At 37.6% G+C, this 25,297-nt stretch overlaps 2 protein-coding genes, 1 long non-coding RNA gene and 1 other non-coding gene across 4 annotated transcripts; 1 reads left to right on the top strand and 3 right to left on the bottom strand.

Annotated features, from left to right (window-relative positions):
• Positions 1-2,323: 2,323 nt before the first annotated feature.
• trnap-agg (transfer RNA proline (anticodon AGG)) lies at positions 2,324-2,395 on the bottom strand. The gene has a single exon. It is a non-coding gene; the product is annotated as a tRNA-Pro (tRNA).
• A 644-nt stretch (positions 2,396-3,039) lies between these two features.
• On the top strand, positions 3,040-4,801 carry LOC131968803 (uncharacterized). Its single transcript, XR_009394067.1, has 2 exons — positions 3,040-3,548; positions 4,158-4,801. It is a non-coding gene; the product is annotated as an uncharacterized LOC131968803 (long non-coding RNA).
• A 7,637-nt stretch (positions 4,802-12,438) lies between these two features.
• LOC131968837 (guanylin-like) lies at positions 12,439-15,854 on the bottom strand. The gene is made up of 3 exons (XM_059329879.1): positions 15,695-15,854; positions 14,322-14,508; positions 12,439-12,965 (listed from the first exon to the last, which is right to left on the bottom strand). The coding sequence occupies exons 1-3, from the start codon at positions 15,848-15,850 to the stop codon at positions 12,895-12,897; spliced, it is 414 nt and encodes a 137-aa protein (XP_059185862.1). The 5' UTR covers positions 15,851-15,854; the 3' UTR covers positions 12,439-12,894.
• Positions 15,855-23,473: 7,619 nt separating this feature from the next.
• Positions 23,474-24,621, bottom strand: si:ch211-220m17.5 (guanylin family protein). Its single transcript, XM_059329942.1, has 3 exons — positions 24,527-24,621; positions 24,127-24,319; positions 23,474-24,017 (listed from the first exon to the last, which is right to left on the bottom strand). The coding sequence occupies exons 1-3, from the start codon at positions 24,599-24,601 to the stop codon at positions 23,959-23,961; spliced, it is 327 nt and encodes a 108-aa protein (XP_059185925.1). The 5' UTR covers positions 24,602-24,621; the 3' UTR covers positions 23,474-23,958.
• Positions 24,622-25,297: the final 676 nt, after the last annotated feature.

Here is a 25,297-nt window from a genome sequence, read left to right on the forward strand (position 1 = left end):
AACTGATGCAAGAGTGAGCTTTTGCAAACAGTAAACTGACACATTGTTTCTTATTTCCCGTAACCTGTTGAAATGTATGAAGATGTGGGACGACTGGGAAGTTAAAGATGTTGACTCATCTAATGTGACCAACAACAACATGTTGCAATCAAGATTGGCTTCCAGGTTTGTAATGATGGATTTGGTGCAAATCAGGGACATCGGTTTGTGACTAGCCTGGGACAACCATTCATACGAAGCAAAAAACATCAGGACTTATCATTACTATCAAGACATATTACATATTACTAACAACAGATGAAAGTCCTTTGGTGCAGAGTGGGGGTTGGGGAAGTACAGGTTCAGGGCTGTGTAAACACCCAAAAGACTTCAAAGCCTTTAGACACATGTTTTCACTTAGTTTCCCTTACAACAGAAAGTCTGTGGGTTTGGATTGAACCCAATGGGCCTTCCTGTGTGGACTTTGCATGTTCTCACAATCCAAAGATATGAACATTATGTAAGATGGAAACTCTAAATCTTCAGCATGAATGTGAATATCTGTCTATATGTTTGTTGGCCCTAATCTCTCAAAGTGCCCGACGGGATAAGCTCCAGCAGCTCAACCCTGAACAGGATAAGTAGTAGAGCCAAATGAGGGACGGAGGGATGGTTCCCCTCATCCATATCAGACAAGCTGTGAAAATAAAACACTCCTCCTCCAGGGAAGATTAGATGGAATAGCTAAGGAAATGTGTATGGGAATCTCACTCTAACTCATGACTTTTTGGTAAAGGGAGTAGAACGGGAGTTGTCATGAACTTTGTACAGTTGAGCTGAAAATGTGTTAGAGAAGTTTGTCTTTGAAGACATGGGAGATGTGACACAGATAATTACAGTTACACACATAATTACAGAACCGTACATTTGTAATCTGATTATTTTCTTACGCTGTTATATACAGTGTGTTTTTGTTAAGGTGACTTTGCACCACTGACAGCATCCAACAAAGCAATTATTACTAATAAAAAAATTTAAATACATGACTGCAATCCGACCAACATTGCATGAAAATGAAAGACATGCAGAGGGTTTATCCATACCAACATGCTATGAAGTCTGAAGAATTTTAAACAATAGTTTAGTAAATTGCGCCCTCTGGTGGGTATAGAGAAGAATGAACACACTAGAAAAAAGTACAGAAATATTACCAAAAAATGTACCAATGCATCTAAAGTACCATATTCTGAAAGGATGACCCTTCTCATAGAGTTATATATTTGTATATGTACTATTGCATTATTATCCTCTGGGATTTAAGGGAGATTTTAATAGCTAGTTAAGGTATGCTCATTTTAACTACTTCGTGTGAAGCTGTTTAATACAATTCATGACAATGCATTATATTATGGGGCAGATTGTGTATTCTGTATTGGAAAATCTTTTTATTTTTGAAATATTTATCTTAGTTTTTATAACAGCGGCATACACTGATAACCTTATACTGTTTTTGTCATTAGTAATTATAAATTGACTGAAGATTAAACATCAAAATGCTTTTGTAATAACAATTCAATGTAATCAATGTCAAAACAATCTCTGATTATGTCGGAGAGATCAGTAAAGAGGACAAAGGACAGGGCGATAATGGGTAACATAAATTCCCCATAGAACTGACAAAATGGCAAGACTTTCTACTATATATTATATATAGTACTTTTATTTATACTATATCATATATAAAAGTACAACATTTTCCTCAAAAATGTAAGAAAACACTTCAGTAAAGTACAAACTGTAGTTAAGGATTCTACTTAAATTACTGTATTTAGATATTTCCCATCAGCATTTTGGCCCACATCAAACGATTACTTTCATTATTGATCTGTTGATACATGTGACACGAACATACAGCTTGATTTATTAAAGGCAGAGATAAGATAATATAACATGAAATAAGATATTCCTTAATTGATCCCCATAGAGGAAATTCAGTACAGAGTAAAACAGGTTAAGATAATAAAAAGAAAATAGAGCAATACTAAAAAAAAAGAACTATAAGACAAAAATAAAAACAAAGACACTAGTGGTATGCCAAAACTAGCAGTGCAGCATAGGGAAGTGGCAGTGACATGTAATGATACAGTATATATAAAGCTACTGAAGGGGGAATAAAAAGGAAAATCTGTATTATATAGGATTAATGCTAGATTTTGGTTACCTACTCTTTTATTGATAGGCTAGAATATGTCTGTTTTGTCACAGCGATTCTGCACGACTCCCTTGTTTATGCAAACAATTTTACTTGAAAACAAGCTTATGGCTAACAAACCAAAAAAAACAAGGGCTCGTCCGGGATTTGAACCCGGGACCTCTCGCACCCTAAGCGAGAATCATACCCCTAGACCAACGAGCCGCGTGACGCTACGCATCAAAATTTGGAAATTGTTCAAACAAGTGAAAGCACACCAAACGAATGATACTCATTTCTGTCGTATGGTTGAGTAAAAAAAAAAAACCTTCTGCGTAAAAGAGTTCAGGAGAAGAAACCTCGTGTGTCCAACAAACATTTCTTTTTCCATTTAAACTGCAGGTAGTTTATGGCTATTCATGAATCAACCAAAACGTGAACTGCAGAATAAAAGCAACGGAGTTGCAAACAACAAACAAAACAAAGAAACTTTCACTTCAAACGTTGCTTTAATAGCATACATGAGTTACTATGGATACAACTAGGGGCCAAACTACTGTCCATTGTCACAACTTAATTATTTAAAGTTACGTACCTAACGTTCTGTTGACTCACATCATGATGGCTGTTGTCAAAGTTTAGCGCGGGAATTGTTTTGTTTTGTACGGAGCCCCAGAGATGACATGGGGGGGAAAAAAATAAAAAAATAATAATAAATTGTGGCCACGAAATACTATTTCGTTCCCACGAATTAGTATTTCGTGGCCACGAGATACTAATTCGTGGGAACTAAATAAGTATTTCGTTATACGTATTTCGTGGCAACGACTTAAGTATTTCGTGGCCACGTTATACTTATTTCGTGGGAACGAAATAAGTATAACGTGCAGCTGTTTACAGACAGGCTGGATGACGTGGTTCACATAGTGGTGAAGATCGCTGGCTTAAATAGATGGATTAATGTGAGGAGATCATTGCAAAAGTTTTCAATTTCATCAGAGTCAGATGTGCTACATGTGTTGATAACTGGACGGAGTTAATTACGGACTATTTCCCCGCACCGGTAGGTGAGGAGACGAGAGGAGAGAGAGACAGCCGGACCTCCAGCTAGGACGCTAACGGTCCGGCTAGTTAGCCAAGATAATGCCGGAGAGAGTGAGTTTTGGAGGAAGATGAGGAGGAAGATATTGCGCTCATGGATGAGCCGATGGTAGCATACAATGTCTCTGACTGTAGTTATCTAAACGAGGACAATGTTAAAGAGACTGCGATAGCTCGGGAGTACAAGTCGAGCCGCAAGCTTCACAACAGCGGGCCTGCTAGCTGCTGTTCACCGGAGACGAGAGAAGACGTGACCCAGTTAAAGAGATGACTGATGGTAAGTGCTTATACTTTATCTACACGATCCTCTTTTTTCTGGTAATAAGGGCTAATAAAATCACTAGAGCAGGTTAAGAAAGCAGCTCATAATGCTGTGTGATAACAGCAGTGTGTAACGTTAGCCCAGGTGTGGGCGTGTCTCAGGTGTCTACTGTCTCCTATAAATTACATTTATTAACATAATGAGGAAAATCAGTGTTTGAACATAATCCAGGCAGTGATTACTTTATCACCACACAACTGAGGCTAATTATTTAACAGTAATATACAAACATAATTTGTAGGAGACAGGTTTGCTGTGAGACACAAAGCTGAGGAGATCTTTAGGCTATAACAAAATAAACAGCCTAAAGTATGGTAAAAGTATAGTAAAAGTATTGTTTAAAAGATCTGATATGGTGCATCCTAAACTGTGTGGTACATATGTTATGTTTCTGAATATGGGGCTGTATTAAATCCTGTGCAGTCTATCAGTTAATACACTGATCATATTGAAGCAATAATACAGAAATGATCAGGCCTCATTCAACAATGATTCAATGTGATTTAGCCAGCCCAAAATGTTTGTGATGACTGGATTTTTCATTTATGCTATCTTATTTTATAGATGAAAACATTTGGTCCATCTTGTGAAGCTCCATACGACTCTATGAGAGGATGCAGTGTGAGAAGCAGCAACACCAGCGGACTGCCTACTTCCTTGATGCATGTGACAGTTTAATTATGAAATAATAATGAACAAATATGAAATAATATAAAATATATTCTGTATTATTATATTAAAAGGGCCATTTTCTGTATATATTTTTAATTGTATGGATATGCACTTGTAAGTAACTAAGTAAATGTGTGCATGTGGCTTGATATTTAATATTTTATAAATATTCTTGATATTAATATTCTTTAAGTATTATTATATTTAAATACCCATCATATATTCTGTATTACATCATATGTACAGTATATTCTTTCATACTTTATCATTATTGTATTCCATATGTTTTGGATACTTATCTACATGGGCTTCTGGGCCTGTACTGTGTTGTGTATTGCTTTGATTTTTGAATTTATTGGTGTGTTATGTTGTTTAACAGAGGGTTTTTTTGCTTTGATTTTTGAATTTAGTAGTGTGTTATGTTGTTTAATAGAGGGGTTTTGCTGTGATTTTTAATTCAGTTATTTCTTATTTTTTAAATATGTTATCTTTGATTTTTAATTGTGTTCAGTTCAATAAAGATGATGTTAAAGTCACCTCAGTCTTTGATCTCTTATGTAAGTGGTATAACCTGATGTACAAAGCACATTCACCTTGTCAGTGTGTCTGACAGAATTTTTCTAGTACAAGTAAAATGTTACAAATGACACATCATAATAGCATTATAAATTAGGATAGATAAAGTTTTAACATTTATCAAAATAAACAATGACCCATATTTTACGAGAATTCACTAAAGGCAAAAAAAACTCGACATTAGACTTCAAAAGGATGCAAACTATTTTGGCATGATGAAAATGGGAATGACAACAGCTTTTTAAAGTTTTAATGCCGCTTCAAACTCCCTTATTTGTCATTTGGTGCATTTCTCACATCAATATTAACATTTGCACAACAGTTAGTTCAACCTCCTCAACATTTAGTAATTTGTGCTCATCATAGTAGCAGTTTCTCCTTACAACAAATTATAAATGCTTTTGGACATGCATTAATTGCTTTCATACAACTCTCTGCTGTTTTATAACATTATCATTGCTTATGTCATGTCAGTCAAAATTAACTATACTTGTGAATGCTGAATAGTCATTCCATATAAAACTAATAGTCCTCATTTCTTTACTTGAGTCATTACATACAAAAATATAAATATATATATGCTCCTTATTTGTTTATATGCGGCCAATAATAACAACCGAACGGTGCTTCGCGGCTGTCATCAATGAGTGGTGCCGTTGAGTAAATCTAACATACTCCTCCAGCTCTACATTTGACTCCACCCACCTCAACGTCCGTTGAGCTCCGCCCCGAACTGCAGGCTGCAGCCAGGGGCTTCTGCTCCATCAATGTGAGTCACATTGACCCCGAAACACATTTTGAGATTTTGATGTGTATGTAAAGAGGAGACTCTTAGCTTCATGTCAATACCAAAATTATGTTTCTACGCCAAATATTCCATGATATGATCATCCAAAATTCGACTGTTATCAAAAGTTAGTTTTGAGAAAAAGGGCTTTAAAGAAAATGATACAGATTCCTCCATGTTTCACATTAAAACACATTTATTAAGACTAGACTCCAAATGAACACAATATTTTTGGGTCAAAGGTGATACCCACATCTGTATGTGTAGTCTACTCATACTGTCACACATACACGTGCACGTGACCTCGTGCACGAGCACATACACAACACAGTACAGGCCTAGAAGCTCATGTAGACAAGTATCCAAAACATGGAATACAATAATGATAAAATATGAACAAATATACTGTACATATGACGTAATACAGAATATATGATGGGTATTTAAATATAATAATAATTAAAAAATATCAATATAAAGAATATTTATAAAATATTAAATATCGAGCCACGTGCACACATGTACTTACACTTACTTACAAGTGCATATCCATATAATTAAATATATATATACAGACAATGACCCTTTTAATATAATAATAATACAGAATATATTTTATATTATTTCATATTTATTTATTATTATTTCATAATTAAACGGTCACATGCATCAAGGAAGTAGGCAGTCCGCTGGTGTTGCTGCTTCTCACACTGCATCCTCTCATAGAGTCGTATGGAGCTTCACAAGATGGACCAAATGTTTTCATCTACAAAATAAGATAGCATAAATGAAAAATCCAGTCATCACAAACATTTTGGGCTGGCTAAATCACATTGAATCATTGTTGAATGAGGCCTGATCATTTCTGTATTATTGCTTCAATATGATCAGTGTATTAACTGATAGACTGCACAGGATTTAATACAGCCCCATATTCAGAAACATAACATATGTACCACACAGTTTAGGATTCACCATATCAGATCTTTTAAACAATACTTTTACTATACTTTAGGCTGTTTATTTTATTATAGCCTAAAGATCTCCTCAGCTTTGTGTCTCACAGCAAACCTGTCTCCTACAGATTATGTTTGTATATTACTGTTAAATAATTAGCCTCAGTTGTGTGGTGATAAAGTCATCACTGCCTGGATTATGTTCAAACACTGATTTTCCTCATTATGCTAATAAATGTAATTTATAGGAGACAGTAGACACCTGAGACACACCCACACCTGGGCTAACGTTACACACTGCTGTTATCACACAGCATTATTAGCTGCTTTCTTAGCCTGCTCTAGTGATTTTATTAGCCCTTATTACCAGAAAAAAGAGGATCGTGTAGATAAAGTATAAGCACTTACCATCAGTCATCTCTTTAACTGGGTCACGTCTTCTCACGTCCCCTCCGGTAAACAGCAGCTAGCAGGCCCGCTGTTGTGAAGCTTGCGGCTCGACTTGTACTCCCGAGCTATCGCAGTCTCTTTAACATTGTCCTCGTTTAGATAACTACAGTCAGAGACATTGTATGCTACCATCGGCTCATCCATGAGCGCAATATCTTCCTCCTCATCTTCCTCCAAAACTCACTCTCTCCGGCATTATCTTGGCTAACTAGCCGGACCGTTAGCGTCCTAGCTGGAGGTCCGGCCGTCTCTCTCTCCTCTCGTCTCCTCACCTACCGGTGCGGGGAAATAGTCCGTAATTAACTCCGTCCAGTTATCAACACATGTAGCACATCTGACTCTGATGAAATTGAAAACTTTTGCAATGATCTCCTCACATTAATCCATCTATTTAAGCCAGCGATCTTCACCACTATGTGAACCACGTCATCCAGCCTGTCTGTAAACAGCTGCACGTTATACTTATTTCGTTCCCACGAATTAGTATCTCGTGGCCACGAAATAAGTATAACGAAATACTTATTTAGTTCCCACGAATTAGTATCTCGTGGCCACGAGATACTAATTCGTGGGAACGAAATAGTATTTCGTGGCAACAATTTAATTTTTTTTTATATATATATAAACAAGGTGATATCTTCACCTTTGTGTCATTATTCTGTGTTTTGTGGCGAACTGAATGTCCAGAAATATGTATTTCTTCGACGGATATGTGTTTATTTAAGGCATAGACTGTATAAAAAAAGATTTAAGGTTGAAAACGGGACCTAACTGTCTGTTGACAGAATGTTGTCACGTCACATTACAACCGCCAGAGGTCGTCATTTGTTGCCAAGTGGAGGGAGGAAGATGTTTCCCTCCCTGCTACTTCCGGTTTCGTTTAAGTCAACACTTCTCTGTTTTTGTTTAGAAATTTTAATTACATTTTTTTTTAATTGTTTCACCATTTTTTTCTTTTATTGTGCTTAATATTATGTTGTGTTTTGTTCAAGGTGGCAAGTCTTTTAAAATTACTTTATTAAGCACATTTAAAAACAAAATAAGATAAAATAAACCTTTATTAGTCCCATGAAGGGGAAATTACACAGTTAGGGCAGCAAGTGCACAGCAGAGAGAAAGATCAGTGCAAAAAATAGCATTAATATATCATAAATATAACATAAACAAGGGGTAAAATATATAGGTGCATCTCAATAAATTAGAATATCAAAGAAAAGTTTATTTATGTCAGTAATTAAATTCAAAAAGTTTAAATAACACATTATATAGATCCATTACACACAGGATGAAACATTTCATTTCTTGATTTATTTAATTTCTTCTAATTATAATGATTATGGCTTACATTTAACAAAGACCTAAAAATCGGTGTCTCAAAAAATGTTAATATTACAAAAGACCAATTTTTTCCCGTCATATTCTAATATATAGAGATACACCTGTAAATATATAATAATATCAATATTTAAAATACAAATTAAAAAATGATGTACACATAATGTCAGCAGATATATGTAGTGAATATTATTGCACAGGGTTGGAATGTATATATTTCACAGTAGTGTTAATGATAATAATGCACCAGAGTGTAAATATTGCACAAGAAATTTGCACATTGGTCACATTTATATCTCCATCAGTGGGTTCAGTTGGTGGTGGTCTACTGGGAGCAGTGCTGGTTGTACAGTCTGACAGCTGCAGGAGGAAGGACCTTCTTTACCCCTCCCTCACACATTTTGGGGGCAGGAGTCAGTCATAAATGAGCTCCCCAGTGCTGTCAGCGTGTCCTGCAGGGGGCAGGAGTAATGGATGACAGCTGGGCAACCCATGTTCACCAAAATACTGTACAGACCTTCTGTAGACAGACCAGCTAAAATAAAGTGAAAGAAACACCAAAACAAGATGCATACAGCTGCTGGACAGAAATAAACAAATACAGGTACAAGTAAACACATCACACCACATCAGGAGTATTCAAATGCTAGATACTAAAAACATGTTTTGAGAATGGACTCAATGAAGGGGACAAAGGGGATACTGGTCCACTGTCTAGAGGCTGCAACAGCAATAAGGTTAGATTGTGGATTTAAATTTTTATATATATATATATATATATATATATATATATATATATATATATATATATATATATATATATATATATATATATATATATATATATATATATATACATATATATATATTACTTTCTTGTTTTCTTGTTATAGTATTATTTTGTTGTTTTCTTAGTTTTTTTTATTACTATATTGGTGTATGATTTTATTGTATTTTAATAACTGTACACCACTTTGGTTAACTGAGGTTGTTTTTAAATGTGTTCTATAAATAAACTTTGACTTGACTTGACAATCAGGAGCCCCAAATCAGCCGTCTTGAGGCACCTGGAAGTAACATGGGGTTTAATCAGGAAATTAGGTCGACCGAGTGAGTGATCTCTTTTAAATCTCTTCTTAAAACATACTTTTATCGGAGAGCCTTTCCTGATTTTACCTGAACTTTACCGTTTTTTTAATTCCACAGAAATATGTAATTTTCTAACATTATTTTATTCTGTTGTTTTATGTCTGTTTTTAACTTTGTAAAGCATTTTGTAACATGGGCTTTGAAAACTGCTCTATAAATAAAGATTATTATTAAATTATTATTATCATTATGATCAGAGGAGGACAGCAGGGCGTTCCCGGTGGCACACCTGGTAGAGCGCGTACCATAGAGGCATTGTCCTAGCAAGCGGGCAGCCCGGGTTCGGGTCCAGCTCGGAGCCCTTTCCCGTGTGTCCTCCCCTCTGTCTCTATCAAAAATGGCCAAAAACTATCTTTCAAAAAAAGAGGAGGCCAGCACATTGTTTTAACTTGTCTTTTTTTCTATGTCAGTTTTCTGTTCAGATTGTTTCTTCTGATTCTGTTTTAACTTCCATATCCATGTAAAACACTTGAATTATCATAAATAAAAGGCCTACTTCAGGACAACTTATTTTAACTTAAGTTATTTCTTTTCCTTTTTTAACAGTTCGGATGCTATTGTTTCCACCTTGTGAATCTTTATGTGTTTGTGCGTCATCGTGATGAATTGTGGTCCTATAGAGACACCTGCTGTAGCTGTCATAGTGTGTTGATTACTTTGCCAGGTGTCGATATTTCCTTTTGTCTGTAGAAGTGGATTTTGTCACAAGAGCGTCACAGATGCAGATGTTTATTCACTTACAAAACTGTCCATGTGTAGTTAAGTTGTGTTGAGGAAGAAATTGGTTTGACGCGGACCGACCCAACATGAAGACATCAGTGATGTATAATATATAATTTAATTGATGATAAAGTAAACTGATGAAGTAAATAGTGCAATGAAATGTATTGCTGGATGTAAACCAGTATACCCCAGAGTTGTAATTAGTTGTGTTATGTGTTTTGAAAATCAATAAAAAGCAAATTGGAAAAAAGTTGTGGTTGTGTGTGTGTGTGTGTGTGTGTGTGGTCTGAGCAGGGGTGCTGGAAGTAGGTGGGGGGTAGGATGTAGAGAAAGGCCATTAACTGTATACATGTTATGGCCTGATTTGGTGTCATGGCTTGTGTAATCCTATCGCAAGATGTTGTCTAGTTCTGAATTCGCCATCACCTGCCGATATGACAGCTTTTTTTTCCAGCTGTGACAGCATGCGGGGTGTTGCTCTCACCTTGTGTGTGTGTGTGTCATCATAAAGAATTGTGTTTCTGGAGACACCTACTGTAGCAGGAACAGTACAGAAGTGGTGTTGATTACTTTGTCTGTCTGTGGAACGATTTTGTCCACGTAAGAGCATGATAACTGTACATGATACAGTCAAGAATCTTTACAGGTTTTTTTTATGTCAAAATGAAGGCTGAATTCGGTCCAAGCACAGTGTTTATTGAGGTTGATCACTTTCATTAGACCAGTCTGAACTGATCAGTCAAACTCACATTTCTTTCAGGTTTATAGATGCAGCCAAACACAATGCAGACAGCAGAGCAGCTTTAAATGCTTTTGATGGATGGCCATGTGTGCCACCTGATGGCTGTGAAGCGGAGCGCATCCTGATGACTGATGTCATTAATTTAGCCCACATTTCTTATTTGCTGCTACATAAATTAGCTGCTCTAATTGGATGTCCTGTCGGATGATAATTCATGGAATTTCAGACACCTGTTCACAGGTTTTTCTTGTTGGTGTCTCTCAGTCTTCCATATCAAGACTCCAGTTAGTCCAAAATGTGGCTGCTCGACGACTAACTGGAGCACGTAGGCCAGAGCACGTTTTTCCCTGATCTTAAAGTCCCTACACTGGCTCCCTGTATCATTTAGGATTCATTTTAAGATTTTATTATTCACTTGTAAGGCTCTTACTGGATTGGCCCCCTCTTACCTGTCTAGTCTTCTGCACTAAAGCAGAGAGGTGACATAGCTTTTACTGTCGTGGCCCCCAAACTCTGGAATGAGCTCCCCCTACAGATCACACTGGCCCCTACACTGCCTGTTTAAATGGGTTGCTTTTGTGGTCTGAATTCTTCTCTTTAAATCTGTGTTAACGGTCTGTATTTTGTAATTCAATGCTTATTGTTGTGCAGCGCTTTGGTCAACGCTGTTGTTTTTAAATGCACTTTGAATAAACTTGTATTGTATTGTATGTTGAACAACACAAACAGCAAACTGCCTGCGTATAACAAAGCAAAAGTATTGTTAACATCTAGGTCAAGACATTATATAATAGTGGTATTATTTTATATATTTGATCTCTGCAGATTATCAGCTTTGCAGCCCGGTGTGGAATTCATCTTTTAGATAGACAATCTTTGATTTGAAGAGCAGAGTTAGTGACACTTTGAAAAGATTAGATGTAAATTGACTTTGAAATCTAAACAATATTCTACTGCATTGATGTCATTTCATGTCATACTGTATAGTGCAATGCAATCTGGAGAACAACATGTGATTACAGCAGAAAATTAAGAGAATACCATCATATCATTTATTGTTAATTTTCACTGAAAAGTTTTACATTGTATCATATCCATTTTCACTTACTTTAATGTTGCCATCTGATTTCATTAGACTCAACTTAATTCCCTTTTTTCCCTCCATTCAGTAGCTTTGAAAAAGAGCACTCCCTTTGTGTGTGTTTGTCAGTGGTGGAATGTAACTAAGTACATTTACTCAAGTACTGCACTTTAATTTTGAGCTACTTGTATTTTACTTGGGTATTGCCATTTTATGTAACTTTATACTTCTACTGCAGTACATGTAGAGGCAATATTGTACTTTTTACTCCACTACATTTAGCTGACAGCTTTAGTTACTTTTAAGGTGGAGATTTGACATTAAAAAAAAAACATGATGCATTGTTTTAATGAAACCTCATAATAGTAAATTAAGTAGTTAAAATGAGCCCCACCGGTAGAAAATTTAAATGTTGCTTACATAAATGCATCAATAATAATAATAATAATAATCTGATAATATATTTGGAATATTTAAAACAATCTGAGTTGACCACTGACTGTATTCTCTAAAAACAAAAAAAACTGCTTCCAAGGATGCAAAGAAAATACATTTTTTATTATAAAGTTCAATATAAAAGCAAGCACTACGGAACAGAGGATATATGTTTGTATCATCAGCATCTACCAACACATATAAAAAAGATAAATAACTTATTTACCTATTAAAATGGAGTAAGTGGACCACTAAGCCATAAGAGCCGTGGAGCTCGGCTGCTACGTGACGGGACGTGTTTTGCCAAAGTTCATACATATAAATGGGGAAGACTTGTGGAGGACGACAGCCCCAGAGGCTCTCAGTCGACTTTGTGTTTCTAGCAGATGGCAGTCTTAGATCATACACCCAGTGCAGGCGGGGTAGGCGCATATTTCACATGGATCCACAGGCGTGATCATAAACACTGGAAAGTGCAAGGAGAAAAAAAAGGAAACATAAATATTTATCTGACCTAAATGTGTTTGTGTACCACCCAAGGGCCAGATTTTCAGTTTTGTGAAATGCTGCTAATATTGATAATGGGATCTGTGTCTGTATCCTTCTCAATACAGCGACAAGGGTGCCGTCTGTGTCTAACGAGCTTTAATAACCCCCAAAGACTATTTGAACAGCTTTTCATAGGCCTCCTCTCTGGCATTATCATTCCAGAGACACTTTATGGTGCAGCAGTTGCAGGGTGTGTATAATACAATGTGTAAACAGTGAATTTCATTTGAACTAGCTGTGGCCTTGTTGTCAAAGCATTTTATCCAAAGTTTGAGTAATAAAAGTGTTCATTAAACAGTGTCTCAAAGAGCCTTTGTGTAGGAGTTTGACTCAAGCCAAATGTTGACACTGATGCTCACTTAACAGCCGCTTCAGTAGGGGGTAGAGCCAGTGTTATCAAGGGAATAATTTGACATTTTGGGAAATGTGCTAATTTGCGTTCTTGCTGTGAGTTAGATGAGAAGGTTGAACTTGTGTCAGTACGGGTTGGTGTAAAAATGAAAGCTGTAGTTCAGGAGTTTTGCATATAAATCAATGTTTGTTACTTTGTTCATTCAAGCTCTTGCAGAACGGCTTCACACATTGCTGATTCAGCCTATCGCTGCCAGGAAAGCTGTCTCTATTTTGCTGTAGACCAGAGTTGTGCTGTCTGGTCTCTCTAGCACACCAGAACTCAGTCATAGGTTTGTAAAATACGAGTTCAGTGCCCATTTAAATTGTGCCAATTCTGCATTTTAACACATGAAAAGAGCTCTATTTTGGCACCAACATCGGCATCAAATTACATAAAAGTGCATTTGTTTATTTCTCATTGGCTTACGTAAAGGTCTCTCTTTCAGGTCCGTAAATTGGAAGCCCAGAGAAAACACGTCTGGTCTCAATGCAGCAGGCCTTTTATTAGGTCACAGGTAAAGTTATACAGGACTCAGACTGACTCAGCTCTGCAGGATCCCAGTCAGAATGAGCCCCGATCTCTGTAATTATTCACATTTTCATTCATCTAGAGAAGTTGGTCTTACATGCAAACGGAGTCCTTTTGGCCAGTTACCTATGACATGGACAGGCCAACAGCTGTTCAAGTCTCTTCGAAGGTTGTGATACACAATGTGTATGTGTGTGTAGTTGTAACAGGCGTGTATCTAACCTAAACAAGATCACATATTGTGAGAACACATTGCCCTGTCTCATGCCTGTCTGTGAAAGGACAGAGCTACAGCGAATAAGATCACATTGGCAATCTTCTTATAATTTTCAAATATAATACAACACTTACTTAGTGTAGAGAAGACAATGCCCGCTCCCCTCTCCTGACACACTGGCCGAAAGACCTGCGGCAGGATGGGGTTGCTGCACACGGCTACGATGCTGGTCTCGGCGAGGTGAGGGCTCACGTTGTCGTCTAAGTCCGTCAGCTCCTTCAGCTGCTTCACTGCCTCCAAGGGGAAAGTCATGTCTCCAACCTGGTAGGGAAGAGAACGAAAAGAACTGTGAGGGATGAGAGAAATCCTGCAAATCGTACAAGTGAAGGAGAATTTTGGACAAAGGAAGAGAAGCTGCTGGTCTTGTAATGGTTAGGTAAGGTAAAACTTTAATGTCCCAGAGGGGCAATTTGATTTACAGACAGTAGTATAAGACAAAAGACATAAAATACAAGTACAACATACACACACAAGTGCAAAAGTGCAAACAACATAGCTCCAAATTGTCGCTCACTGGTAAATCTAGTAGGATTATAAGAAGCATAACGTCCTGACATCATTGCTTGTTAAGAGCGGCAATAGCAGATGGGACAAAAGAGAGTCTGAAACTATTGATGCTGCATTTAGCATCCTTCACCCTGAAGGAAGCAGCTGGAACTCAGCATGCAAGGGGTTAATAGAGTCAGAAACAATGGTCTGAGCCTTAGAGATGAGCCTTTCTTCATATAGTTACTGAAGATAAACACCAGTTATTTTACAACACAGCCTGACCATTTCATCCAGTTTGTTTTTGTTTTTAAGACTGAGATGTCTGTTTTTAAGACTGAGATGATAACATTAAAGGAAAGTACAGACTCAATAAAAGCAGAATAAAACATTTTCATGGAATAACAAGTTCTGTTTGGTTGTGGCTTTGCAGGGAAGAGAGAACTTGACTGAAATTGTTAGTGTTATAATGCATGATTTATTATTATTATTATTATTATTATATTATTATTATAATAATACATTTTATTTGTAAAGCACTTTTCATAAAGAAATCTCAAAGTGCTACAGAAACCAGAAATAAAATAAACAAAAGATTAAGAGAAAAATCAGACACGTTAAAATCAGCAGTAGATAAAAGACACAGGTAATAAAGTAGATTAAAGAAAACAGCTAAGGGAGGTGATTAAGGTGCAGAGACAATAATAAAAACATCTAAGGACAACCTAAAAATGCCTGCCTGAACAAAAAAGTTTTAAGCCCTTTTTAAGTTATAGCAGGTGAGACACATCCCCAAATCAGTCTGACAACACCCCAAAAAGAACCCCTTGGTGTCAGTTACTATTTCTAAAATGCATTTAGTAAGCACAAAAACAGAGCAAAACAGGGTACAAAGTTAAAAAAGGAAAGAAAAACTTGTTAAAAATTGTTGACAGTGTCTCCAAGAATGAATAATACTCACTTTAACCTGCACACCCAGAGCTCCTGTGCAGGCACACAGCACCAAGACAAGGACGACACTGAGCACTCTCATTTTCAGATGATGCAAGATGCTTCTCAGTTGAGAGAATGAGTCTTCTGTGGCTGCTGTAGATCTGCACTGCTTCTTATAAGGCATCTGGGCAGCTCGGTGAGTGATTTATTAACAAAGACGGCGTGGTGGGGAGAGGGAGTAAAGGTAGGGGGGCCCTGACTGGTCAGAGATAACCAAAGGCTCACGCACTGAAAGCGCTCTGGATCCTCTTTTTTAGTTTACTTTAGTTTACTATGCTCTAAAGTTGTTTACAACCTCTATCTCTGGGGTTTCCTCCGTCAGCGTGATATTCCATTATTGACTTTGGGTTTCAAACAAACGAACCAAAGCCTTTGCGACACTTTATAAATCTCAGCTCCTGTCTCTCTCCCACAGATATTTGTCACAGAGCTGTCTGATAAGGAAGAGGCCATATACGTACAGAGCTGAGCCATATAGGTTCACTTGTTTGCACTGGTGGGATATTACAAATTGTGACGCTTTCCAGGTGCAATTGGAAACTTTTTTATTTACAGTTGGAAAAACACACCGAGAACCTTAATGCACCTTGGTATAAAAGTTTTTCCACCCCATAAACTTCAAAATGCTGAAATGGTTAAATCAAAAGATACTTTAACTCCCACGTTTCAAAATGTTCAGAAGTTAGATGCTTGCGTCACAGGGTGAGAAAGAGCAGCTCTTTCCAGAAAAAGTTTGACAGCAGATAAGAGGCGAAAGTGTGACGTCAACATCAAATATGTCCATCAACAAAGACTTTTATCCTGACTGTGTCACCACAGAGACACTGTTTCAGAAATTACTTCAAAGGAGCAATATTGACCAGGTGTTTAAGCGGTTTTAAGCGCTCGCCTGGTTAAAAGAAGAAATCAAAACGTCTTTCTTGTATATTTCTTTTTCTTTTCAAACTTTGAGACAGACATCTTTGTATTATGGCCAAACTTTCTTCAACTGACTAAAGAGACAGGAGATAAAAAGAACTGTTGCAGCTATGATTGGTATGAAAGAAACAAAGCCTGAAAACATCACCAGAATATAAATATAAACCTATAAATTAACATATTATCAGATTGTTTGACACTCAAGTACTTTTTGCATTATGATACTGGAACACAAGCACAATAGCCGTTAATGAAAAGCTACAATGTAACTAGACAGCATTGTTTGGAAAATCATTAAAGTCTGGCGGACTTTCATTGATTTTAATTTAAATTATATAACTCTTAACTCTTATTCTTGCAGGAAGACATTCAAACACATAATCACAGTAAAGCTCTAAGTTCACATATAAACTCTAAACTGATGAGTTCTCAAGGAAAAGATCATGACTGAAAGGAAATGTCTGGTACAAGATACAAGAAAGTAACTAAAAAAAATATTAGATCACCCTTGTTTTCTTCAATTTCTTGTTTATTTTAATGTCTGGTACAACTAAAGGTACATTTGTTTGGACAAATATAATGATAACAAAAATAGCTGATAGGAGTTTAATTTAAGAGCTGATATCTAGACATTTTCACATCAAGTAAACCATGGAAAATGTCTAGATATCAGCTCTTAAATTAAACTCTTATGAACATTTTTTGTTGTTATCATTATATTTGTCCAAACAAATGTACCTTTAGTTGTACCAGAAATTGAAGAAAACAAGGGTGGTCTAATCATTTTTCCCATGACTGTAGATGTCTGTTTAGGATTAGAAAGTATAAAGACTTTTAGAGTAAAAGACACAAAAATATAAAATAAGCAACCATTTTGAATGTTATCACACAGTTGAATGGTAAGTATCGATAAGTAGGGACCTGCTGGCAGGTTGAGAAGGTTTTTATCATCCCATTCAATGATAGTTCACTGAAAACAAAGCGGTAAAGTTTAGTTATAAGGCTGCAGTTTCCCTACAATTACTCTACAAAACCTCTTCTTGTGCTGATAACGACCTACTGGGCCGACCAACAGGTGGATCAGGCCCCAATTTGCCAAACTTGCTCAACCATGGGTGGAAGGAGAGTTGAATGGTTCAAACAAACCTAACACTTTCTCCCAGAAGACCAGGGTTCTTGTCCCTTGTGAAAACAAAAGCTGATATTTTTATTTTAAGATTTTCTTCTTGACCAATGTCACTTCTGGTACTTTTATCGCCCTTGTAACACCTTCACTTCCGGCACTTATTTTACAATCCAAACTATCTTTTACAACGCCAACGCCCAAAAGGATTTTTGCCCTAACCTTAGAGAAGTGGTTTTGTAGCATATTCAAGAAGGAAATGTGGCTTTTTAACTAAATATACCTGCCTTGTTTTCAGCAAGCGGCCATTGAATGGGCTGATAACAACCTACTGGCCTACCAGCAGGTGGAGCAGGCTCTTAGTTGTCCATAATTATGGTGATAACTGCAGATAGTGCCCATTTCATCATTTGATAACATTCAAATGGATGAAAAAAGACCCAAAAATGCAGAATAAGATAAACATAACAGAATAAATACTAAATATACAGATAATTAAAGAAGAATAAAGTGTCTAGTAGTGCAAGTGGAGCCAGTTGTGCAAATATAGATAAACAGATTATTGCACACGGAGGAATAATAAATAAATAGAGAACAGTAGAAAAACTGCATTATTGTACCTAAAAATAGGTAAAATCCCCAATTAACAGCCAGACACTGAGTGACTTAAACATGTGAATGTGCCAAGCTGGTGAAATATTGTACAAACACAGAGAGAAATATTGAAATGTGAAGTTTCATAAAGAAGAATGAGAGCAATAGGACAAGTCCCAAACTAGACAATTAGAGGATGTGCTGGACATAAATCCAATTCATTAATAATGGAAAGGTCCAGAGTGGTTTGTGGAGACACAAAATGGTGAAATAGGGAGTTTAAGCACACTTCATTATGGCATTTCATCCACAGATTTGTGTAAAAAAGATACATTTGTTTCTGATGCAACAGGGGGAAAGCAGGTCCCTGTTAAAACATACCTATGATGATGATAACTGCTGATAACACCCATTTAGTCTTCACATGTGCTCAGGGCTCCTCATGTGTTGCTCACGTGTCATTTAACAATGGTAGAAAAATGACAATAATTACGTGGTGAGATGTGGAGCTATAATTATCACCTGTAACTAACCTGATTGCAGGGTGTACAGTAAATGGAGCATCAGAGTGGACGCAGCAGCATGTCGATAATCTAACATCCTATTGTTACTCCACCCTGCAAAGAAAGATTTAACAAGCAACTGTCATAGGTCTGTATTATCATTTTTAAATACATATATTTCAATACATTTATATGTCAAACAAATAGACTCCCACACACTGTCACTTTCATTTGCAGCATGAGATTTAATAACAGCGTTTCAAACCTGATGACGGTCTGTGCACAGAAAAGTCATTATTAAATCTGTGGCTGCAGGTGAATGGAACATGGTGTGTGGGAGTGTTTTTGTTCCACGTTGTCAGCCTATAGTCTTCTCCTACGCACCCAAATACAAGTGTGCACAAGTTCTGCTCTTCTCTTTTCATACATGTGCAAATTAATTTCAAATCCTTCTCCACACTGCCAAGATACAAATCTGCAGAGATACTAAGTCTCTTAAGGCTATTAAATATCAATTACACCTGAATTTAGGGTTCTAAGCATTTAGTTTATGTAAGCACAATAAAAAGATTAATATAAAGCTACAACAACAGCACAAAACGAAAAAATATCAGGAATTTCTCTCTATTGTACCATATATATTCATGTACATTCATATATTTTCATGAATATATGCACACTCATCATTACAAATTTTATGCCTTCAGGCCTCAAGACTGTAAGCGGGTAGGCGGAGAATCTACTGAGTAGTAGATCTGCATAATCAGCCAGTTGAAAATGCATAGAATAAATTATTCACCACATCGAACATGGACGTATATATTTAAGGGTGGAAAGAAGGCGAAGGTTTGAATACAAAATGATGCAATGCATTTACAGGCAAAGAGACTCTGGTTGACCCCCTGTTTGCATACTGGACAAACAAACTGTAGAAGATAGATGAACACATGAAGAAATCTATTACCTAGTTTCAGGAGGAGGCCGAAACAGAGTTAAAAAGGCCAGAAAATATTGATTTACATCTGTCAGGTGCCCACAGAAAAATCACACTTTTTTTTGGATGCTCCACCTGCTTGGTTGAGAAGGTCGTTATCAGCCAAGAAAATGGTTACGTTTCATTAAAAGGCTGTGTTTCCTTGCGATTATGCTACAAAACAATTTCTCTAAGGTAAGGGCAAAAAAGTTCCTGGTTAGGCGTTATAAAAGATTGTCAATTTATGTTTTGACATGGGACACGAAACCCGGTCCTCAGGGTGAAAGTCCTGGCTTTCTTTGTTTTGCTTGATAGTGACATGAGGTGCGTTGGGACTCCAGAGGGGTGTTCCATCAACGTGGCTAAGCAAACTGCAGCTTCATTGAAAAAGCCTGGTTAGAATTAACACCAACTTTCACTTGAGGCTAAAGCCGTTTCACTAACGCAGCTCAGCAAGTCTAGTCAACGCTAACTCAACCCAGGCTAGACAAGCCGGCATTGGAGTATATAAGCAGCCCGTATTAATCGATCGTGGAGCAGCCGGGGGCAGCCAATAAGATGTTGCGAAAAGTGGTGAAAATCAGCGCTGAAGGAGAATTATGAAGAATATCAAGTGACGGTCACAAAAAGAGGTGAAAAACAGCTGATTTTTCCTCTGCGATAGAGCCAACGATGCTGTTGGAGCTTTATGAAGAATATAAAGTGATGGTCACAAAAACAGACAATACTACTACCATTAACAGAGCCAGGGAGATGGCATGGTGAAAAAAAAAATACAGACTGATAAAATGCACGAGTAATCAATCCTACTTATTGTGTTATTTGTAGTTGTTAATTAACAATTAGATCATTAGATACAGTAACAGTGGTTATATTATCAGTAGATTGGATAATAATGAATGTACAGTACAGTACTGTACAGTTAATTGGCCTAACTTGGCGAAGTTACCCTGTCCTAATTATTCTGTTACATTTCAACAGGAGGAATCTGAACAGCCAAAAAAGGACTTGGACGAGTGAAAACGTAATCATGTTTGGGCTGTATCTTCATTCTCCAGATTGTGTATAACCATGCACCTTGCTGCAGGACACAGCTGGAACAGCAGCAGGGAATGATGAAACTGAGAAATTAAATAATAATTGGCAACTACATAATCAGCTAAGCCTAGTCTTTGACACGTTTTCTTTTACAGGATGTCAGCATGATCTGCAAGCTTCATATGCTTATAGGAACTGAAAACCAAAAACCAGATATGAAGACAAAAAGCTAAAAATGTAATAAATTAAATTGGAGATAAAGTAACTAGAGAATGATGTAAGTATACATTTTACCAGTAGAAGGTCCTGGTTTAGACTGCATTTAGCATGTTTTTTGTTTTGTTTTAACAGCTAGAACAAAATGAATGAATAAAGTACTACTAAAAAACTTTTGCACACTTTTCTTAAATTATACATGTTTAGCTTTCAAATAAAGGGTTCACTCCAAAACAAAAGTTGCATGAATTAAACAACAGAATGACTGAAGTAGATGTGTAAATTCATGCCTTGTCATATTGTGAGAAAAAAGGTCTGAACCAGACTGTAACAAACTCTAAAGTCTAAACTTTCTGCCCATCAAAAACTTGACACAGCTAAAGTAAGCTCGACAGTTTGCCTGTCCTGGAGCAGGCTAGTTCAGTGGTGTAAGTTACCATGGTTACTGAGCGGGGAGTCACATAAGCCACTTTGATGGAACGCATCCCTCACTTAAATTAGCGAGACTTATCAAAATAAGACAGGCTTTTCCTTGATGGAACATCCCTCAGCTTCAATAATGATCATATTAATTTACAGACAAACGAATAAAGAGATAAACCAACTAAACACGACAGAAAAAGGAAGCAACTAAATCGTCAGGATCTCCAAGGCGAAAATAAATAACAAAAGTCAATCACTAACTGGAAAATAAGATTCACCTAATCCTACAAAACATAACAGACAATGCTTAGCTCCCTAACTAAGCAAAAACAGGAGAGAAGGGGTTAACAAAAATGGCAGAGAACCCCTACCAGGCTTCCAGACACTCTAGGCAAACAAGTTGACTCACAATGTAGTTGTAATAAAAAAACAGAATTTTTTAACAGACGCTTAAGAGCAGCTACAGCAAAAACTGTGAGCAGTCAACCAAGCAGGTCAGTGGTGAGAGAAAGGCCGCGTTCAGACTGCCAGCCAAGATCCGATTTCTAGCCCATCCAGATTGGAACTGGATGGCTCTTTTGAAGTCTGAACAGTCACAAATCACATGAAATCCGATTTTTGCAGACCGGATCGAAACGACCTTCGGGAGGTAGTTTCAAATCGCATTTGGACAGATGCTTCTCAGTCTGAACCGCTCCAAACACTCAGATCGGTTTTGACTGTCACGTGACGTCACTCTATGCGTAGCGCGGGCAGCGCGGAGATGAGGCAGCCGCGCCCGACTCATGCGGCCCGACGGGGGCGTCCATCCGCCCGGTTTCTCCCCTGGTGCGTCTGAGATGTTCTGCACCTCTACTGGACAGTGATAAGGCCAATATACTGAGGTGACCTGCCTCCATCATGTTTGTTGTTGTTGTTGTTGTTGTTGTCGCCGTTGCAATTATATGACGTCTCACGCCGTTACGACGTGAGACGCTCTGATGCCGTTACTACAGCAACCTGTCAGATCAGTCAATAATGTGGCCCAGTCTGAACAGAGCCATATCTGATTTGGACACTTGCTAAAAACAGTGTGGACAGTCAGCCCTAAAAATCGGATTTGAGTAGGAATCTGATTTGAATCGCCTGCAGTCTGAACGCGGCCAAAGAGAGGGAAGATCACTGGGTCTGGAGGTTGATCACAGCTCCCCTGAAGAGCAGATCACACTTAGGTGTGGGTGAACGAGGTATGCAGAGAGGGGCGTGGCAGGACCTGAAACACTCAGAGAGGTGAAAACACACTGATCCTCCAGAGAGACGCTAGAGGAAGTCAGTGGCCGTAACAGAGGTACTTGTACTCTACTTGAGTATTTAATTTTATATAACTTTATACTTGTACTCAATTACATTTTGAGGCAAATATTTAACTTTTTACTCCACTACATTTAGCTGACAGCTTTAGTTACTTTTCAGGTCGAGATTTAACATAAAAACATGATCAATTAAAAGCTATTAGACTTTTTTTATTTTTTTTATTAAACCTCATAATAATATTTTAAGTATTTAAAATACCCCCCCCCCCCCCCCCCCCCCGCCCTTTTAAAAAAAACTGAATCAAACACTGCTTACATAAATATGTCAATACAAATAGTCAAATAATATATTTGTAATATATATGTAAAACAATCTGAGTGGCTCCATTCTCCATTTCGAGTACTTTTACTTTTGATACTTTAAGTACATTTTGATGCTGATACTTTTGTACTTTACTTCAGTGAGCTTTGAATGCAGGACTTTTACTGCAGTGGAGTAATTTCACAGTGTGATATTAGTACTTTTACTGCAGTAAGGGATCTGAATACTTTTCCCACCACTAGTATTATATAAATAGTATTATAGTATGTATTGTATTTATAAAAGCAAGATAGAGAATAGTGTTTCTAGTTTGCTAGAAAAATTAAGCACAATGTACACATCATCTATCAGTGAATGCTTTTTATTTAAAACAATGTTAATAAAAAAAGAAGAATATGAAAAAAAGCTTTTCTTTTAAATACGTATACAGTACAAAGCTTCGTAAGGCAGAAATGTAACAAACAATGTCAATTCGAAAAACAATGAGATGTATGATAAAGAAACTGTCAGCAGAAAAATAAAGTGGTACATTGGCTACAAAGTAACAGTTTCCAAACAAAGAAACAAACACACCTCAGTTTATCTGAGGTTTCTTTTTCTTTTTTTTCCAATCTCCTGGGGTCTTTTGTTTTGTTTAATCTGACAGCGACTTAAAAATCTATATAGCCAGAGTCTGAGCCTCTGTGTTCAGGGAAGGAAAGTCATTGCTTCATCATTGCAGGCAAAACAAAAATAAAATAAAACTAGAAATTCCCTGAAAAGTTTTGAAAGGGAGGAAAAATAATCACAAGTTATAAGCTGGGCGAGATGTTTGTGGCTTGCTGGTTTGTTTAGCAGCCGGTGCAGGCAGCGAAGGCGCAGATCTCACACACATCCATTGGAACCATGGCTGTAATTAAAAAGAAAACACTATTAATCACCTAAACCTCAAAGCTCATGACTTGGAACACTGAAAATACCATCACGAGGACTGGTTGTTCACTGTGTAAAGTTCTCACCGAGTCTGGCGAGGGAAGCAGAGGCTCCTCTCTGCCTGCAGAGGTGCAGGAACTCCTGTGGCAGCATGGGGTCGGCGCACAGGGACACGGTGTTCGCCCGGAGTCGTGGGCTCTGTTGTCCTGTAGCGACGCTGCTCTCTGTCAGCTCCTGGAGCCTCTTGACGGCTTCCAGGGAGAAAGACAATCCATTCTCCTGGAAGGAAAAGGCAGAGTTTGGTGTTAAAAGTAGTTGAGGATTTGCATTAGTTCAAAAAATGTGAAAAAACAAAAGCATGTGGCAGAAGTTTGCACAGGTTTAGTGTGGCTTTCATCCACAAGAAGTGTTTTTTTTGTAGTAATGCATGAACAATAGCATTGTCTTAGCCAGCAGTGGTGCAGAAATGTCAAATGATGCACTTACTTCAACCTGCACAGCCTCAGAGGTGCAGCCGAGAGCGAGGACGAGGACAGCAATAGTGGCGAGTGTGGCCTTCATGGTGACAGTTAACAGCAGTTTGTCTTGCAGTGGAGTCTTGTTGATGTGCTCAGCAGGTGCTCAGCTCAGTGTCTGCCGTCCCTCCAGCCACCTGCCTCCTTATAAACTGTTCTGCCCCGCAGCCCCGAGGTCATGTGACCACAGGTGCTGCAAATGAGAGCAAAGTTTTTCTCACGGGTTAATGAGTAGTGGCGAGGTTGTAAAGGAATTCATAAATCCCTCTTTGGCCCTAATCACCTGTCTGATTATTTTTATGGATCCCCAGCTCTGTTGGCAGCTCCGTCTTGCAAAATTGATCACACCTCCGGCTGGTTAAACAGTTACCACTCGCTCCATTGATGACGACAAAAGCCACACCAGCCCATTGTTAGAAAGTCCTGTTACTCTCACAGATGCATGATTATTGGACTTTGTTGTATAGAAACTCTCCAGTTACTGTGTATAAATCTTTTAGAGAAGCATGTCGCTTGCTACAGAAAAACCCCCCCAATATATTTAGTGCCAATTGCTTGTTTGTTTTCACATCTTCTGCAGGCTAAGTGAGGGAAAATAACACTGAATGCATCCAACTAGGCTAAAACAAACCATTTAATCCATGCAAATAATATTTTATCCCATGTGAATTGCCTGCAGAGCTCTGATAAGTCTGGAGTAGTGTGGAATAATCAGATTGTATTTACTGAAAACTAGTGGAAC

This window comes from Centropristis striata, chromosome 3 (genome assembly GCF_030273125.1).
Source record: "Centropristis striata isolate RG_2023a ecotype Rhode Island chromosome 3, C.striata_1.0, whole genome shotgun sequence".
In the NCBI taxonomy this organism is placed as follows: Eukaryota; Metazoa; Chordata; class Actinopteri; order Perciformes; family Serranidae; genus Centropristis; species Centropristis striata.